Here is a 20,816-nt window from a genome sequence, read left to right on the forward strand (position 1 = left end):
CAATTTTGTGAAAATAACTACATCTGTAAATTTGGACTAATTCAAGCAAAGAGGACTGTTGTTGAATACAATTTCAACAACTAAAAAAATGTTAATTAAAAATATAAAATCAATACTTATAAAATGGAGTTTCATGACATTTCCAGGGTAATTTTATGTGTTGCACTCTAAATATCCTCCTCATACCAGCGGGCAACAAGGGGCCTTACTTCTGGTAGGATGACATCACTGGCCTCTATGGAGCCTTCACCCCCTCTCCCTTTACCTTCACCCCAACCCCCAACTTTCCAACCAGTCGTTGGACAACCAACCAAGCATCCATCTGACCAGCTTTTCTCTCTCTGGGAACACGACTTCATTACAGAGAAGAATTGTCTTACTGTGAGAGCCAACTGTCCCCTCTAGCAGGAGTGGGTGGGGCTTCGCTGGACATCGGGGCATCGTGCGGTGACCCGGCTTCAGGGGTCAGTTCACCCACTGTTTGAAAAGCATCTCACGTAACGCATCACTGGATGACTGCACCCTCTTCTCAGCCGAGGGCCCTCTCACAGCCGCACCAAGAGTCAACGAGCTGAACATCTCTGTGCATCTTTCATAGCGCTTAATGAGTGTGCACCACATCAGAAACAACAATGTAAAACTTAGCTTTGCTGTATTTAAATGAACAGTTTGTTCATTTCAGAGAAGCGCTTGAAATATTTAGGGTACCTGGTGAATCTCAAGTTTCAAGTTTTTCAGTTAACTCTTTTATTTGATCATTTTCCAGTTATGTACTTCAATGTTGTGCTCTGTGTCTTCAGGAGTACCTGTGCAAGACCTGCACTTAGAATTTTATTTGAGTTTCACTCTGCAACATGACCCTGAGCGTCCTTCCCCCTCTCATGATGAAAGGAGTTTGGGGATGGTCATTTACTTCCAAAGGCAGAATTTAGCATCTTTGATGGTGGTCTATTTCAAGACTAAGAGCTGACCTTGGTCCCCATTGAGTAGAAAATGGGACACTTTTTTGCAAGGCATGTGCACTGTCAGGTCAGGCCAGCTGTATCAGCTCTGAAAGGGAATTTGCTGTTTTTGCAGGTTATGTGGTCGAGATGCAAAACCTTGGAGATAGACATCTGTGGCATGAGTTATAAAGACTCAGGGTGCTGTAAAGTGTTTGATCGTCTCCTGGAGGAAGCAGCAGTTTCCTCTGGTGGAGGTCACAGTCCATGTGTGCCAAAGTTAATTGTACAATCTGTAACACAAGCATCTCTCCACAGGATAGTGGTAGAATGTGTAAACAATGTTACAAACCTACAGAAAATACTACAAAATCTGCCTTTCCTTTCAGATTTACAGAGTTTTTCTCACTCATAATGAATGCAGGTCAAATTGTAAGTGTGTTGTACTCAAGCGGCAACCTCGAGTCTCAAACGATTAAGCCCATGCGGAAGTATTATAAACTGCAATTCATCGAACATCCTGCTTGAGGCTGGCTGCAGAAACACCGGAAACCACATGGACACCAATTCAAAAAAGACGATCTTTGCAGCATTAATAAACATGTTTATAGCCTGGTTCAAAAACGGCTTGGCTCTACGTACCTAATTTCTCTATCGGCGCACACTGTACAGGGGGTGAATTTTTTTCTAACGCGATAATTCAGAAGATATTAAAATTACGAGTTTTTGCCCAAATAAAGACATGACTGACTTCACTCCCGGTCGGGAACACATAGCTGTTGGCTAAGAGGCTCAAATCCCCGGGAGGGAAATTCAGTTGTACAGCAACCCAGACATAAGTACAATCAAGAAGAAGTTTCAATAAGTAAAATGAAATGAAATAAGATAAGTACAAATAAAAATAAAGATAGATAAATAAATAAAGCTAGAATACAATTTAGATATATACAATGTTACAATGGAATTTAGATTAAATAGCAGTAATTACAGGCAGTATTAAAAATGATTCAGTAGTGACAGGTTGACATGGTGTGATTACGGAGTTCCAATATGGCTGCCGCCGTCAATTGGCTTCGAAACAGTGCTCAGGAACAGATGGGTGACGTCACGGATACAACGTCCATTATTTATTTATGATTAGGGTTAGGTTTAGGTTTGGGGTTATGATTAGGGTTAGGGTTAGAATTAGGGTTAGGGTTAGGATTAGGGTTTGGGTTAGGATTAAGGTTAGGGTTAGGGTTAGGGTTAGAACCAGAACTCAATTTAAGCAAACAGAACCTGAACCAAACTCATGCAAATAGAACCAGAACCAAACTCAAGCAAACAGAACCAGAACCAAACTCAAGCAAACAGAACCGAACCAGAACTGAACCAGACCTGATCTCAAGCAAACAGAACAGAACCAGAACTAAACTCAAGCACACAGAACCAGAACCAACTCAAGCAAACAGAACCAGAACCAAACTTAAGCAAACAGAAACAGAACCAACTCAAGCAAACAGAACCAGAACCAAACTTAAGCAAACCAAACCAGAACCTTACTCAAGCAAACCGAACCAGAACCAAACAGAACCAGAACCAAACTCAAGCAAACAGAACCAGAACCAACTCAAGCAAACAGAACCAGAACCAACTCAAGTAAACAGAAACAAGAACCAAACTCAAGCAACCAGAACCAGAACCAAACTCAAGCAAATAGAACCAGAACCAAACTGGAGCAAACATTATCAATGTCTTCAGTGCAGGTTGGCATTGAGAAAAATCAGATGCCTCAGCTTGGATGGGCTGATCCGATTTCTACTCAGTGAGTATTTGCTCTGTCTTCGAGAAGAATCTCTGAAGGAACAGATGTAGCCAGGATACACAGCCTCCCCTCCATCACCTTTATCCTATATCCTCACATGTGATTGGCCACATGACCACCATGCTGACCAATCAAAACAAAGTTCTGCTGTGAGCAGAGCTGGGGCTGAGCACTGTGAGCAGTGAAAGGAAAAAACTGTGAGCCGGCTCTCTCTCAATGCAAAGCAGCTCTTCTGATTCACCAAAAAGCATCGGCTCTCAGAGCCGCAGCTTTTGATCATGACACATCACTAATGTGCTTAATCTGTGTTATTATTATGAGGGGGTCCTTGGACAATTTTCTAACTTGTAAGGGGTCCCTGGCTCCAAAAGGTTTGAGAACCCCTGCACTAGAGGAATTGTGATCACCTGACATTTCATAGCATAGATTCATAGCATTGAAAATATATGTCTTAGTGTTTTGCAAAAAAACTAACCTTTCCTGACATCTGACAACTCTGACAACTTCGGCGTATGCCAGAAATTGTGCTATAAAAGCTATCAATATACTTCATCATTTATTTGTTCATTGTGATGCACAGTTGTTGAAACATTTTATGGATGTAAAAAAACAGCCAATAAAGAATTTGTGTTGCCTTTATTGCCTTTCTTCTGAAATTGTGTTGCTTCTTTTGCCAAGCTGCTACAGGCAGAGGTCTGTGGGGGTGGCTTCGAGCCAACTCAGAAATGTTTTATTGTTGTGGAAAAATTATTTTAAGTACTTGCTTTACAATGCTGCTTGAGGCATGCCTGTTTCTACTGACAGCACTATGTAGCTTTTGTCTGGTTAAATGATATGCTTTACAAGATTCTGGTTTTTAAGTAAATACATAAAAGAACAATGTCAAAACAGAAATACTCTTTGGTGAAGTTCTACTCAGAAAGAGCTCCATATGATGTATTTTTAAGTTGAGTGAGTTCAGTGCATGCATTAGCCTGTACATGTTCCTGATCATCGCACAATGTAACCCTTTGTTCTTGTATTTAGATTTGAAGTTTTACATTCATTAATGAAGGAATAATTTTCTACACCTTTATTTTCATTGAGGGGACAGACCTCTTCAGTACATCAATTGTTGAGACTTATGTAGCTCTAGTGAAAGCTCAGGCAGGAAGACTATAAAAGCAATCACAGCAGTTGTTTAACTCTGCTCTCCCTCGTTCATAGCTCACCCGTTTCCAGCTGCATGCTCCAGAGCTCTCATCGGTTAATCAGCGGTGGCTGTCATCCAATAGCTCAGTGGGACGCCCTTATCATCAGCCTATCAACTTTCTGCTGTCTTTTTAAATGTGTTGCTCTCTCCTGCTAGTTCCTTCTTGCATTGATGGCGCGCACCCCTCCACCTCCCCATCTCCACCTGGTCTCTGCAAGGTCTTCAATTCCTGGAATTCATCAACCACCACCACCACCAGTGTCTGGACTAGGGGGATTCTCCTGCTGCCAAATTCACACATCCTACGCTCACAAAATGATCCCCATAGAGTCCTTACACCAAAGATTTCTGTCAAGTTTTATTATTCATTAAGTTGTAATAAATAAAATGTAATATTCAAACTGAAATAACACCTATCAGTCTTGGCTGATTTAAAAATCGTGTTCATGGGATGCCGTTGGCCTAGTGGTTTAAGTGCATGTGCCCCTTATACAGAGGCTGAAGTCATCGTTGCAGCAGTGGCAGGTTCAACTCCCAAACTTGACCATTTGCTGCATGTCTGCAGCTGTCCTATCAACTCAAGGGCAACCCCCCCCCCCCCCCCCCCCTCTAGCTGATTTGTCAGCTCAAGTATTTGTACAAGCTTAAAAGTTTACTTCATGCAGGTTCAACCAAAGCCATGTTTCCATTAACACTCTTTTCTAAAGGGACCCTTGAAACCCCACCTAACCAGGAGGATCTATATTGGCTTTCAACCACAGACAACACAGTATTTCTTGCAGGTTGTTAACAGCTGTGAACACTGAGAAGCTTGATATGATATTTAATAGACTAAATACTTTTCCCCCCTACATTTTGGGTCATTTTTTTTTACCTATATTTGACAAACTTGGTCAGCAGAGACTGGAGAATGGTCAAGGCTGGGAGTCAAACCTGTGACTGCTGCACCAAGGACTATAGGCTTTGTATATGGGGTGGGTGCTTAAACTACTAGGCCAGTGTCGCCCCAAAAGACAAAGTAAATTAAGAAACCTGATAAAACATAATATCTGTTGAGTCTTTGTGTCTCTGTTGTATTCAATATGATGTTTAAGAATGGTGGTTGTGGAGGTAAGATACGTTATATAAGGGCGATGTACCATTTACACCTTTTATAAATGAGTGCATAAAATTAATTATTATGGGGAACCAACTAAACTGGAAAGGACTGGTCTCACTGCCTCTCTTTTAAGAGTCTTTAGGCCTCATTTTGATCCATCATTGTGCTTTGTCCACAGTGTTAAATGCATGGAGGTGTAATGGCTGGGCAACGTAGTTCTGCCATTGAGGTATTAACAGAGGTGAAACAGCGTCATCATAAACCGTCAGAGCATTGTGCGGGAATTTATGTGAGGCTGCCATTGGTAGCCGTGGCTGTTGTGCATCTGCAACGCCTCAAGAAAATGTAAAGCTCATGCTGGGCTGACTCGTATCAAGCTGTTGAGGGGTTTGACATGAAAGTAGGAAGCCAACGCTTTGTTATGGCTCTGCAGGTGAATCTTGGGGTAAAAAGAGCTTGTGTTTTAAAAAGACAGATTTATATATTGCAATTTAATGTAGCAACAGTGAAAGGTACAGATATTGGACAATTAACCAATTGTTCTGTATCTGCAGTGTTTACATTTTTGAAAGGATATGAGCAGTGAAGGGTGTATGAGGGGGAAAGTTGACTTCTGTGGAATCCCCATGATAAAAACCTTCACTTTTATATAACTTTGCTCAAAGTGTTTACAACAAGTGACAACATTTCATCTGGTTAACAGCAAATCCAGTTACCATTGATAACCACAATGGCATGCTGTTAAAGTGAGTATATGTATAGAAGCTTAGTCCTGTACTAAAGCTGCCGGTGTGTTTTGATTACTCCCGGGAATGACTTGGCTGACGCGTTGTACTGTCATATGTTTGTCCATACAATACCGTTTACTGTAGTTGTTGAAATAACAGGTCTTAGGCGTAACTTTGGTTTGCAGCACCATACAATCCATTTATTGCATCACCGTACGAACAGTTAGACAGCGTCCACAAGTTTCTCCTTCATTGCACGAACAAACATTTTATCCAACGTAACAGCGTGACAAGGCAACAACGTGACAAGGCAACAACGTGACAAGGCAACAGGGTGACAACGTGATAACGCAACAACGGTCAAAAACCAACTGCCCTTCCGGGTCAAGACACACATCTGATACCCAGGCAGTGACGTACTTTTATACCTGTGCCCTAAATGAGCAAAACGATGACACCTTGTGGCACAATAAACAATGTGTTTCAAAGCTTGACCCAAAACATGAATCTGGCTCTTACAATATGATTTATGCTTAAAGATGTATCCCACTTCCAAAAAGAAATACAGCTGCTTGTTTTCTCTCGTATCTGTGGGGGAAAGGTCACAGGTTTGTGGACAGGAAGCGTTCCTGCAACAAGAGCCTTGCAAAGCTCACAGCACCAGGCCATGGCCATGTTATTCTGAATCATGCGTCTTTGCTGCGGAAAGTGCTGCTAAATATTTGGGTATTAGCCTGCCATTGTTTTCCTGTTTGGACCTCAAGCCAAATGCCCTGACGATGATACAACGCTCAATGCAATGTGATATTGGCTTCCGGGATTGAACCCAGGCAGAGAGTGAAATTTCAAAGCCTGCTGAAACTATTCAAAACATCAGTGGCCCGTTAACGGCCCAGGATAATGAATTCCATGGCAGTGCGGGCCTCAATGTGTGGGAGACTCAGAGCTTAGCTAAATAAACCTTGTCTGGCTGAGTGGCCCCACTGGTGCCCGGCCCTATGGGGACAAGAGCAGCCTGGTCTCTCACAGGTCACTGGAAGGGCTCAGCGTTAATGACAACCTCATTTACCCTAAACTCATTGCTACGTCCACTTGCAACATCCCACAAGTCACACCTCCACTCTGTCACAAAGGATAGGCTACTGTTGGCTACGGCTTTGTCTGTGGCTCAGCTTGAAATGACAAACTGCGTCTACAAAGGGTCCATAGGAGTTGTGCTGGTTGAGGCTGATAGCAGAGATCACTAGCCTTCCCTGTGGTGGGAGTGACAGGCTCTGATTTTTTTCTTCTCTCTTCATTAACTATTCGCATTTGCACCTTATGTGCAGATCACCATCGCCACTCGACATGGGTCCGAGCAGTTCAAAGCAGCGGCGCTGCTTGGAAGTGTGCACGCCTCCCCAGGAGTCACCAGGCCTCAGTCACCTGCAGAGTAGTGGGTGCTGAGATCATGGGCGTGTTTGGATCAGGGACGGAATTTTCCTCTGAAGATGAGGAAAAGGTTTATGGCACGCTCCCATGAGACTGTCTCCTACTCTTTGAAGCTGCTGTCTTGGTGGCTGCTCTTATCTTGGGGAAGGATTATTTTATCTCCTCCTGTTCCTTTCTTTCTCTTCTTCATCTTTCTCGCTTTCGCTTTTTATCAAGTCAGGTTTTTTTGCGGATCTCTTAGGAGATCTCCTCCTTGCCCTTGCTCTTTTACACTCTCATTTCCAATTTCCCCTTTTTACAGTAGACCCATCCCTCTTTCACCACCACCACCCCCATTCTCTTCACTCTGCTTCCTTTGCTGCACCCCACTCTCTTTTTCTTTCCCCCTATCTCCTCTATTCTGCCCTTCCAACACATGACAGACTGTGTAATTAATGAGCATCATAAACCTCTCTTTCTATTAGCTACCCATTAGTAAACCTGGCAAGCCTGTCATTTTGGACAAAAACACACAGCTCCTTCATTTGATCCTCACATCAAAGGGGGAACCCCACTGTTTTCGGCTGAATACACTAATTGTGTCCTCGTTCTGGATGGGGCTACACCCCCACCGCTTCAAAAAAGCAGCCAGTGTCGAGTGCAGATAGTAAAGAGGAGTACAGAAGCAGAAAGTATTGATTATACAGGCCTAAATTTGGAGAGTTTCTGACATTAGAAATAATACAAGTCATTCAGATGCTAGCCTGAAAATCTGACCAAGAGTGTGTTTACTCACCTCACTTGTCTTGCCCTGACTGGAGACACATTCTCAACTCAAAAATAAAGTCAAGAGCTTATGGCTGCATTATGAGTGCATTTTTAAGATAAGAAGGAATATTTGAGTGGGATGGTGGGGATTTTTTTTTCTATTTTACACTACAAACCAAAAATGTTAAATACATGATCATCAATATATTATACTAGAAAGTCCTAGATGTTTGTATTTTCACTGCTTTCAGCTAATGACTGTTTGTGCTGTCAAAAAAAAAATCCTGTCCCAAACAAGCAAAGAGGCATTATGTCTGAACATCAATATTTAAAGGGGACTTTTTGCCGTAAAGTGAAGTTGTGAATGGAGTTTATTTCTATTGTGTCCAGTCTGCAGAATGGTAGACGCATGCCAGGCTATCTTTCCTTCCCCGCAGACCCTTCCCCTGACACATCACACGCTGAGCCACCACAATGGGCTGAGTCACCACCACTGGAGAAATCAACACTGTACTTCACTCACAATTGTCTTCTGCCCTTTACAACATCTAGGCCCTTTTGTTCTTCAAGATAAAGGCAACAGTCACATGTTTGAGCTTTAAGCGCCCAGCAGCTGCTCTTCTCTCTTTCTATATGCTTCACATCCCCCTCCTCGCCACCAGGCAGCATTCCCTCCTGAAGGCTCTCCAGGCATCAAGCCCCTGACATTGTTACAGGGACATAAACACAGACAAACCATGAGATCCCCCTGAATCTGAGCATCTGAATGCCCCCAATTATGCCTGTTTCCAAGGAGAATGCCATTTTTATGGTGGAATGAGGTGGAGTAGGCCACCAAGGCGGGAGCTCCCTGAGGTCAAAAAGTACCTACGTATATCATCAGGCAGGTGTCTAAAGAATTCTGCTTTTGTTCTATGAAGCTTTCACACCATAAAAGAAGAAATACAAAAGACATCAGGTGACAGATTTCAATACATCTGATGAATGAAGCAATAAGAGCCAAATATTTACTTCATCTATTCTCTGATTTGATGAGGTGTCAGACTAAAATAACCCCATCCCTCAATAATGGGGATTGATTGGAGGTTTGGGGGTTCACACCAATGGGATGGAAATTCAGCTTTACACCCCCGCCACCTCCTCTCTCGCAAGCATCAAAGGCAAGGCTTGGAAATAAGGCCTGCAAAGCCATCTCTCCGTTGGCCTCTTCAAAGGACAGGAAGTGTGTCACAGGGACAGGCCTTCTTTCCCAGCAAATTCGGGCGAGTAGCTATAATAACAAGCTCATCTGTGTGTCTGTGGCAGACTAGTTCAAAGGGGGAGCCTGATTCCTCTCGGTACAACATGTGATGATAGGGTCAGGATGTGGAAACCACTGTTTAGTAGAAAAATGCATCTGGAGGGCTGTATCAAAAGCATGTGTCGCTGTAAGTCCTGTTCCAAAGATGTGAAAAACCTTCCATGAGAATTTGGGACAGATTGCATTTTTGATCTTGACCCCTAGTGAAATTATTCCAACTCTGATATATCCCATATGTCTCTCTTGGCAGTTTGATGTTTAAACATATGCATGTATGCAGAACTCTGATGCAGGAAGTTGATGTATAAAAGCACTAGATAGTGGTCAAGCTTCAGCAATTAACAGTTCAGGATTTGGTAGCCTGTGTCATAAAAACAGAACTATGAAATCTCCCCCCAAATTTGTTGTTTTTCTAAATGAATTCCAATTATACCTGAAATCATTGAAAGTAATGAAAGAACCAAGAACACTTAAAATGTATGATTCCCTAAAAGAACTCCCCACTGAACTGTAAAATGATTCCCTCTCCTTACTGAACTTATTTTATTACTTATCTATGTATGTGTAATTTTATCATTTACCTTAAATTCACAACTCAAGCTGTATTGTTTCTGTGTCCTTAATGATTGTTTATGTATGATGCTCTTTCTGAAATACCCATTGTTTGTTCTGTACATCTAAAGTAAAGTCAAAAAAATAAATAGATAAATAAATCAATAAATAAATCAATAAATCAATATTTAAGACAGGAAATAAACACTGAAGTAATCATGTCAAATAAAATGAAAACATAAAATAATGAAAAAATAAAAATAAAAATAAAATGGCAGCCTGGGGTTGAACAGTTCACGTGTGCTTCTCAAAAGTGTCATCCAGCTCAGGTAAAACATAGTATGTTTTAAATAATATCACAAAAGCACAACCTTTTGAAGAAATACTCTAAACCTGCCTCCAAACGCCCTCAGAAAGTTCTTTGTTAGATGTTACATTCACATGTGTGCAGGTGCATTGCTTTGCAGGTGCATTGCTTTGCAGGAAGCATTCATTTGTTGCTCTGTAATGTGGAACACATGTTTCATGGTAAACCCTAATTATATCAGATCAAGGACCCATAATTCTTACTGACTGAAGTACTTGAGAATGAAAAGATGTCACTTTTGATATAACAATGACCTTTTGGAAAATGCAGCTGCTGTCGTTTTTACCAGAGAAAATAAAATATTCTTGCTGATCTGAGAGCATTCATTCAAATAAAAAAAACAAAACAGACTTGCACGGGCCCTGCATTGATAGTTTATAGGTTTAGATTATCTGAACTGCACCAGTCTTGTTTTATGATCCGTCCATGTATTACTGTCACATGCACATGACACATGGCACAGGGGCTTCCGTCTTTTGTTATGTAATTGCAGACTTCAAAGGAATCTTAACATGCTTTCATCTGCAACCTGACCAACAACTTTGTGATTTCTACACCTTATTCCTGTTTGAAAGACTCCAAGCAGACAGATGTACTCTGCCTCGAGAACCAAACATTTGCTAATATTTTGCCCTAAGCAAGCCCATCAGAGAAGATGGGCTAATTGAGTAATAACACCTTCATAGTTCAAAGAGGGATTGAAACAGTCTTTGACTTTGATGTCGGCATGGTCTCTCTCGCTGTTGTTCATTAATTCCAAATGATGAAAAGATAATGCCATGTGCTTGTAAGTGATTTGATTGAGATAATCGTAGATAAATGATCAGTCCTGCTTCACTAACTACTTGCAACTTAGGCGTACTACGTGTTGCTCCGTTTAACCTGCAGACTGGGACCCCCTGATGCAGGGAGCCATCAACCTGCATTAATGGATTGGCTGAAAATACTGCATTTCTGTCAGTCGAGGAGTGAGGTGTTAATCCTGATCTTTCGGCGGTTAAAATTTCTTGACGCCTCCTCAGCTCTTTGAAGACAGTCAAGAGGAGGGGGAAAGCTGAGCACGCTGCGTCAAGTCTGAAAGGGAAATGGAATAACACCGGATGTGAATAATTTGTTTTCACGATAAAAGCACGAATTGGACGTTAATGAGGCTCAGTTTTCTTTTTTTGCTTGTGTGATTAGACGTGTTCAGATCAGAGGTGGGAGTTAAATTGTTGGTACTGTTGGAAATAAAAGAAATAACAATAATTAAATGAATAAACCCAGCTTCTCTTATTTACTGTTCTGTGCTGATTACAAAAAGGTTTTAACAAAAATTCGACTCAATTCTCATAATATAAATGGAATAATTCAACTGGCTTTATCACTGAATTTTTAAACCAGTCTGGTATTTCTGAACGAGTCATTCCTGAAGTTGAAGAAACATTACTTTGTTTATTATATTTGGGGCTCTATCCAATTGTCGACATGTTTTATTTCTAAGATTCAAGATTCAAAGGTTTTTATTGTCAGTTTTCACCGTATATACAAGACAAATAGGAAAATCGAGATGCTGTTTCTGTCTAACTCCAACTCTTAAATAGCAAACGCTTAAATATAAAACACAATAAAATTATAATAAAATACATTTAAAAAACAGCCTATGTACACAGTGCAAGTCGTGCAGTGCCGTGACAGTTTAAAATTGACAAATATAAATAGATAATAGTGCAAATGATATTTATTTTATTTTATTCTATTTTATTTTGTTTTATTTTTATTATATTTTCTATTTTACCTTTGTCATTGCTATTATTATTGTTATTATATTTGTTAACTATGCTAGTACATTGTTGTATTCCCCTGTCCCGTGTTGTAAGCTGCTGTAACAAAAGAATTTCCCTCAATGGGGGACCAATAAAGTATATCTTATCTTATCTTATCTTATTTTTTTGTAGGTATTGGATAATGGACTGGTGAAATTATTGACAATACATTAAATTCGTTTCACCAATGAACTAGTAATTTGCAACTCTGAAAATATTCAATTTCTTTTGGCAAAGTAAATAGTTTTATTCTGAAAGTGTGGACCGGAAGTCGTCTCATGTCCTGTGTGTTTCTTTGACTGGCGGCGCTCTGGATCAAAGGCTGCTTTGGCTCTTCAGTCATACGGCCCCGTAGCCTCTCGAGCGCAGGGTGTTCTTGTCAACACGGACGCTCCACTGTCTGGATATCGTAGCCTGTTTCGTTTCCCTGTGGATTATACCTTCTGATGGTTTTCAACACAAAGTCGATGCATAGAAATGGGTAAACTGCACTCGAAACATGGTAAGGATTGTTTTTGTTTCTGAGTAAATCACAGCTATAGCTCTTTTGTGGTGCTGCGATACTTTCGAGTAACAGTATTCATTGTCTTCTGACTTTCTTTCTTTCAAGCCGCTATTTGTAAACCGAGGGAGAGTCCGGAAGGTAAGCATGGCCAATTATCTATTTCTTCCATTTGAATGAAAGTCTCGTATTTCTGCTAGTTTGTAACAGTTTTTTAGACTCTCAGCTCATTAAAGTAACATTATAGCGCAGAGTCCGACTCTTTGAAGATGTATCGCTTCTCAGAAACACGAATGCAGCGCGAGAAAATGTAGTTTGTAAATGCTAATCGTGCGTTTTTCATACATTTCAGGCGACAGTTTTGTAGTCAATGCCTGTTTGGCGAGAAAAGGAATCGACGACTGGCTCGTGAAGCAGAAATACTACTGCACGAGCTCTCGCCTTGAGCAGCCGGACTGTCACCACAAGAATAACTGCGGCTTGACTGCACGGGTGAGTACCAAACTGCACACCACGAGAAGTGTCGTGGAAGCAGCAGTCTGAAGTTATTACAATGAAGTCTTGAGTTCTTATTCCACATCCCCTCAGATTTTTCAATCTTTTTTATCCTGTGCACTCTGAGACTTCACAAACTTTCTTATAGGCTCTCTGTTGGAAAACAAACTTTTAACACTATTGGCGACCTTTTAATTATTTATTTAAGAAGATGAGACCCATTGAGATCAAGACCTCATTCACAAGGGCAGCCTGGCCATGAGGTCAGCAGCACACGTCAAAAATAAATAGCACAACTCATCAGCATGGAGCACATACACAGACAGTATGTAGAAACAATCGATCATTTAAAAGTGCAACTATAATTTGTAAATAAAGTGCAATTTGTGATCACAAAAACAGCATTTAAAAACTCAGGCACTGCTCTGGGGTCTGTCTTTCATTTAACCCTCCTGTTATGTTCGTTTCTCTGGAACAGCAATACTGTTCCTGGGTGTCAGAACCCCAAAAAATCCTAATACAAATGTTTTCTAATCTATTTTTAACTCCATTACTAGTTATTTAAATTAAGATTTAGTCCATTGGTGTTCTTTGATTCTCACAGTTCATAGTTCAATGAGGATAACTCGCCATTTTTTTCATTAAAATTAATGTTAAAACTTTTTTTAATGTACATTGGAAAGCCCATTTTTTATTTTTTATTTAACCTTTATTTAACAAGATGATACCCATTGAGATCAAGACCTCTTTTACAATAGCAACCTGGCCAAGAGGTCAGCAGCACACTTCTAAAATAACTAGCACAACTCATCAGCATGGAGCATATATACAGACGGTATGTAGAAACATCATTTAAAAGTGCAACTAATTTGCAAATAAAATGCAATTTGTGATCACAAAAACAGCATTCAAAGACACAGGCACTGTTCTGGGGTCTGTCTTTCATTTAACCCTAATGTTCCTGGGTGTCAGAACCCCAAAAAATCCCATTACAAATGCTTTCTAATCAAATTTTTAACTCCATTACTAACCATTTAAACCAAGATTTAGTCCATTGGTGTCCCCAGATCATGGTTCAATGAGGATAACTCACTTGTTTTTCATTTAAATTAATGTTAAAACTTTTTTTAATGTACATTGGAAAGCTCATTGAATTTTTTTATGTAGTGATGTTGATAAATTAACACCGCACTGCTTCTGTCACATTCTGCCCAGATTTTTATGCTGCATTTAGCTTGTTTGGAAGGCATATATTGCCTAAAATAAAAGTTCAATTTGACCCGCAACATAACAGGAAGGTTAAGATGGAGCCAAAGGCGTCAAGTGAGATAAGATCTGACAATTTCAAGTCCTTCTGGAGCCTCTTCCAAGAAGTAGGAGCAGCAAAACTAAATGCTCTCTTACAGAACTCTGTCCGAACACAGTGAACAAACATATGTAAAGTGTTACAGGAGCGCAACGCATAATGGCTTTTTTATCTTTGTAGATACACACACAAACACATGGGGACCAAGCCAAGCCAAGAAGACATTTATAAATTAGACGTAGCCAATGTGTATGCCTGCGTACACTCAGGGATGGCCAGTCAGCTTTGACGTAAAGTTCACAGTGATGAGTGAGGCGTGTGCAACCCGTGACGAACCTCAGAGCAGAGTGATGTACACTATTTAGGGCCTGCAAACATTTAGCTGCGTCTCCTAAATACAACACATCACACACAATTGGCCGCACACAGTGTGTTGCTAATATCTGTCACTGAAATAGTTGCCATGCTGCTCATTAACCATAACATAAAGTGGAAAAAGTACATACAAACAAAACGCAAAGTTGGCACTCTTAAAGTAAACCACAGAACACCTCAGTTTGTCTGCTGCAGTCTTGCCTTTGTTTTCAGTTAAGTGTTTTACTGTGACAAAATACAACAATGGATTTTAACACTTGTGATCTCTCATGTAGGGAACAAATGTTTGTATCATCTTATGTCATGGGCGTCAAACTCATTTCAGTTCAGGGGCCACATACAGCCCAAGTTGATCTGAAGTGGACCAGACCAGTAAAATCATAACATAATAACCTATGAATAATGAAAACCCCAGATGTTTCCCTTTGTTTTAGTGCAAAAAAAAGTACACTTTTTAAGTACACTAGACAGTGTTGTATGCAGGGGTGTAGTGCTAGTGTTAGTATTGACGGAGCACACCTGTAACGCATGCACATGTAAGGAAAGTGTGGCTCCTTTCGAAGAATGTGGATCCACCATTCCTACTGTGACAAGTTTATATATACGTAAACTTTGCTGCTAATTGGATCATCTTATAGAGCTCTAAAAAGTCTTTATGGATCTGAATGAAAGTAATCCTTTTTCTCACTTAGAGAAAAAAAGTCCCGGGGCGCCGTTCAGGTGCGCTCCGCCAGCACTATGATTTTATGCAACCCCCCAGAGGACAAATTTGAAATAGAAGTTACTTTTATTGAAGAATTGCAGTTAATGTCTTCTCTGTAATTTTTTCACTTTGCAAAGTCGTTCCGCGGACCGGATTTGAACCTCTGGCGGGCCGGTTTTGGCCCACGGGCCGCATGTTTGACCCCCCCTGTCTTATGTGCTGATGTGAGGGTGTTTTTTTTAGGTAACAATAGATCAAGGCTGGGTTGAAAGCATTGCATTGTGACAGTCTGGTGACAAGTGTGGATTGTGAAGGCTGCGGAGAAATGTTGGGGGTCATGCTTGTTTTGTATTTTGGCATTGCTGTAAACACACTGCTGTTGTTGTCAAGTGAAGAAAATATCCTTTGGAATTGCTTCAGAGGAGCCATAAGCCTCTTTGGTTAGCGATGCCGTCCTCAAAGGCAGCATGTTTTAGGAATTGGAGCCCATCAAGACAAAAGGAAAATCAGCTCCTCCACCCACAATCCACACACTTTGAGCTGAAATGCATCTACCTATTGAACACAGCCCAGAATTCGGGATCGCTCTCATTTGAGACAATACAGCACCTGCTGAAAAATTCTCTTATGATGCTGGGTGTCAGGAATTTCCTTTTTAATATTTGACAGATTCTGCAGTTTCTCAATGTTAAAAAAAAACAGAATCCTATTTTCATCACCATACAAACTGACAGCTTACAACAGCTTACCTTACCCATCGTTTGCTGTTGAACATAAAACCTTTGTTACATTGTACATTTAAACAACTGCACACATGGGCTGAATTGTTTGTTGAAATTAGCTGTGGTTGTGATATTTTGGCATGTTGTAAAGGGAAAAAGGCAAACATCAAACTTCAGGAAGTCTTTGGCAGCTGAAATATCTTGACTGGTCTGCCTCAGTCAGGTCTAAAGTCCACTGTTGTCTTGCCTGGCAGGAAGATGCTCTTGATAGCTCCGCTTTGCCTGAAGGCAGCAATGGTTTTGCATGGGGGGTTAGTAAAGAGAGGGTTGCAGGTCCCTTTATAAAGGTGTTGGTGTAAGGTGGTGTGCGATTGATCGAATGAAAGTGTTGGGAGGTTTGGACTGGTGTAGTGTGGTTCACCCACATAGTGTCAAAGTTACATTTAACCTGACATGAGCTCAAAGCTGCAATAAATTCATAAAGTAACAAGATCTGAGAATCTGCATGCTCTCTTTCTCTGGGTGTTTTCGGAAGGACCGGCTCTTCGAGAAACCCCTGAAACTGTATGTTTATTTTCTTGAGCATCAACGCTGCTGAAGTGGAAAAGCCATGCCAGTTACTTTGATGCTTATGTGTCAAGTGGCGTTTGTACCCATCAGACAATTTGTAAACATTTAGAATCGCCATACATAATTACCACAAGACAAATATCTTTAACTTTGTTCCTGGGAATAACCATGTGCTTTTTCTAAACAGTAACAGCTCTGGATTAACCAGGAACTTCTGCTGAATGGGTTTAATTTGAATGAAAAAAGTACTGTTAGTTGCACTCAGTTTATGTAAATAATCAAAGAGATAATACAGAGTGAATAACAAAGAGAAAATGAATCAAAGAAGAAAAGGTGTTTTTCACCATCAGTATTTAGGAACTCTTCCCTTTTGTTTTGTGATGATAAAGTGAATACAACATTTTTAATATTTCATTCTTAAGTTGTAGCCTTTTGCTAAATTCCTGCCGTATTATTTTGAGTGTCACAGTTCTGGAGGACTGAAAGCAACAAACAGAGGGTACTACAGGAATCAAGCTTTAGACATTACTACTATCAGATATCCGGCACTCTGATTTCTGATTGGAACATGCCATGTTGATTCCAAACACCCCATGTTGATTCCAAACATACATACATTTCACAAGGATTTAGGCGTTTGTAGCAATTTTTGCTCTCATTGTGTGTCACCACTGCTGCAAAACAGCCTCTAGTCATAGTACTTATAAAGACTTATAGACTTTTGACTCTCAGCTCCTCTTTACTCCTAACCATCTGCACTTACTGGGCTTGGTTTCTAATGTATCTGTTCCCCAGACAATCCTCTCTTAAAGATAAACCTCCTACATTTTATCTACTTTTGAACATCAGTCTTTTAGCACAGCAGCTACAGGATGTGTTCTTTAATACAGTCGGCCTAGACTTTTTCTGGCTCAGGCTTTTGTTGCTTTCCTTACGGTAAAAATCATTGAGTTTTATTTGTTGCCACCTGCTCACCTTTTTCCCATCCAGTGATGTTAAAGAGTTTACAGTGTAATGGTCATATTCCTGGTTCCCGGATTGTTAGTTGCTCTTTTATGCCGATGTACACCTGAAGGGATTCATAAAAAGCTAATTCATCATCAGAACAAAGTGTTGCACTTCGGCCGATGTTTTCTGACTCTTTTTTTACTCTCCACACAGACTGTTGTCCTGCATACAGCAGATATACTCTTTCCCACTGCCTATTTAAGGTTGCATATTTACACTCCTGTTACATCTCATCTGCATTGTGTAATGCACTGAGGCAAAATGGTGGAGCATTGTCAACACCTCAGATTCTCCCTTGGAGGTAGTAACGGAGGCCGAATAGGGAGGAAGATGGTGGCGATGTCTGTGTGTGTGAATGTGGCGCTCCTACTGTGTGTTCATAAGTTTTAGGGGTGTAACAATTCTTTTTAACAACAATTCGATTCGTGGTTGCCGATATGATTAAAAGGCGATATTGATTCATTTAGAACGATACGATCCGAAACAATTCAGGGACTTGAAATCAATTCAGTAACTTTTTAGTCAAAAATTCAACCAGTGTGACTGTGAATTAAATACCTTCATATTGGACAGTCATTGATTCCTGTTGTTTCTTGTAATGGAATCAGGTATTAAATGAATCATGGAATTAATTATTTAGAACATCTCTGTCTTTGCAAAAGCCAAAGTGTTTCCACACGCTGGACCGCAATGGTGGCTTGACAATTTCTCACTCGCCGGCTTCTCCTCTGCCATCCGCCATGCTATGTTTTGTTGTCTACTGTCTGATCATTAAAAGGGCAAAATACCACATCCATATAAAGTCTGCCGTGCTTAAATCCAATGCATTATTTCCTAATATCGATACTATCGATTTATTACCTTTTAAAACGATGTTAGATCGATATATGTCGTCCGGAAGGCCAACTTGCCATGCACAGATCAATGTAGTCGGATCATAGGAATATAAATTGATACATCGATGTAGTAGATGAATCGTTACACCCCTAATAAGTTGTGCCTCTTGCGCCATAATGCAATGTGAAATCATACACAGGGGCATAAATATTACACTGTTGTGGGTTTTAATGTAAAAGTACAAAGGCAGAGTGACAGTGGAACTTCATTACAGCGCAAATGCAGAACTGCAATGTGTAGAGGCTAATGTTTGTTATAACACTCATAGACACAACTACACAGACTACAAACAGGGACCACAATGAGGCAGACACAAAATACTCAGAAACAGATTGTGCAGATACCAAAGTCCACTTAAATAAAAGATTGTACACATTTTAAACGTTGATACATTTCTAAGATTAATTTATAACCTGTAAGTAAATTTTCCCAACATCACATGCACAAACTATTCTAGAAGTCATACTGCTCCATGTGATCCTGCAGTGTTTGGAGGATCAAAACAGAGTCTAAACTCCTCAGTAAAAGAACTGGAGTCAACTCTTAACTTTCAAAGCTGTCTTATTGTATAGAATACCTGGTGTGATAGTTATTTATAGTCGCTGTTCTTTGAGCCCCCCTCCCAGCTGAACCAGGGTCCAGGAGAATGTGGGTCGGGTGTCAACAGTAGGGAGTCCTCACTTGGAATTCTTTTGATCTGAATTTTTTTCAGACCATCTTCCCTGTAAGAGAGGAAAGACGTATTCTGACAAGTACTTTCTAGAAGAGCAGCTCATCGCATTATCAGTTTGTCTTTCTTGTTGGCTTTAAATTGAAATAGTAGCTGATTGCACAGAGATATAAACAGAGCAATAAAGACTCACTTCACTCATTCATGAGCTCTGCAGTCTAATGCGGGCTTGTTTGAGCCTGACAGACAGTGAGTGAGTGGTGTGGGCAGGTGGATCTGTGCCTCTCAACACATGAGATCCAGGTCATGTGAGCCTTGGCACACTTTGTCCCCTGTGTACAGCGTGGTGTCTACACCCACCAATAAATTTGATATGTTATGTGCACCCAGTAAAATTATGCCGCTGACATAGACATCAATGGAGCTGAAGATTTTCACAACTCCTGACTTGGAAGTTCAAATTTCCCATACTTGTTTTGATAGGTTGCTTCTCTTGGCATCAGATGAAAGACGAGGCCATCATCTAAAAAAAAGAAAATAATCTATTTTAATAGTTATTCCTCATTAAATTACTCCCTTACACCCTTTAACTACCCCTCCCCCTCTGCTGCCCTCCCCCTCTGCTCCTTTTCTCCCCCCTAAGGCTCCATCTGTTTCTTGCGTTTACCCTGTGGCCCTGTGGTGGTTGTGGCTGATGAAATGAGACTGCATTTGAAGTGGGCCATGCGGGGAAGTGTTTGTAGTGACACTGACGGCTCCTCCCTCCTCTGTGAGGCCCTACCCTCTGCGTAGTAAAAGTTGCCTGCAGTCTACTCAAGTCCCCGTTCTTACAGTTCCAGAACTTCTATATGTTTCCCCAAACTGAGCTCCCATCGACTTGTATGGATTTGTACGCAAAAAGCAAAGGTACATCTGACAACTGAGTGAAACTCAAAGTGAATCACAGTGAAGTGTCAGCCCCCAGCCCCCTTGTTTTGCAGTTGCTTCACGGCCCTTTGATTTTTCTTTTTTTTTTTAAAGTAGAAAGGGTTTTTTTTTTGGAAGTTGGTCTAAAGCTTTTAAATGCATTCCCTCTGCCTCCAAGTCTGATAAAAGACATGGCAGGTTTTGCGCCCCCTTCGTCTTCGCTTCTGCTGTTTTGCTTTTTCTGTCCTTGTCGTTCTCACAAAGCGAGAGCCCTTGTCTCGAAGCTGAAAGCACCTTTCAAATGCAGACTCCTCTTCCTCTCTTTCTCTCTACTTCTTTCGGTCCTCTCCCTATGCGTTTTCTTTTTCCCACCGGCTGGCCTCTTGTGCGCTCTGTGTGACGTATGCCCCTCTCCCACCAGGCTCTACCCCCTCTGTGCTCCCAAGGGACCGGGGGCCTGTTGTTGCTCTTTGAAGAGGCTGAGAGGAAGGTTTGGAGCCACTCTCTAAAGAGAAGAAAAAGCCTGGTCTTTGGGGAGGAGGGGTAGCACCTGGCCATAGAGGGTCTCTGTGATTTCTTTTTTTTTTTCCCATGAGAAGATGGGGTGGAAGCATTTGGCTGACGTCAACATAGCTTGGGGACTGGGAGGTTTCGAGGACATGCAGGTGGCTTTAATGTCACATCCAGCATCGTATG

General features: G+C 41.0%; 1 protein-coding gene across 1 annotated transcript in view; it reads left to right on the forward strand.

The window, feature by feature from the left end:
- Positions 1 to 12,253: 12,253 nt before the first annotated feature.
- Positions 12,254 to 20,816, forward strand: part of nkd1 (NKD inhibitor of WNT signaling pathway 1) — a 43,442-nt gene continuing 34,879 nt past the window's right edge. Inside the window, exons 1-3 of the mRNA XM_034679551.1 lie at positions 12,254 to 12,468; positions 12,577 to 12,609; positions 12,821 to 12,960. Coding sequence (XP_034535442.1) covers positions 12,444 to 12,468; positions 12,577 to 12,609; positions 12,821 to 12,960 — 198 coding nt within the window. The 5' untranslated portion in view covers positions 12,254 to 12,443. The remainder of the gene's footprint in view (positions 12,469 to 12,576; positions 12,610 to 12,820; positions 12,961 to 20,816) is intronic.

The sequence above is a fragment of the Notolabrus celidotus genome, chromosome 3 (assembly GCF_009762535.1).
Source record: "Notolabrus celidotus isolate fNotCel1 chromosome 3, fNotCel1.pri, whole genome shotgun sequence".
Lineage (NCBI taxonomy): Eukaryota > Metazoa > Chordata > Actinopteri > Labriformes > Labridae > Notolabrus > Notolabrus celidotus.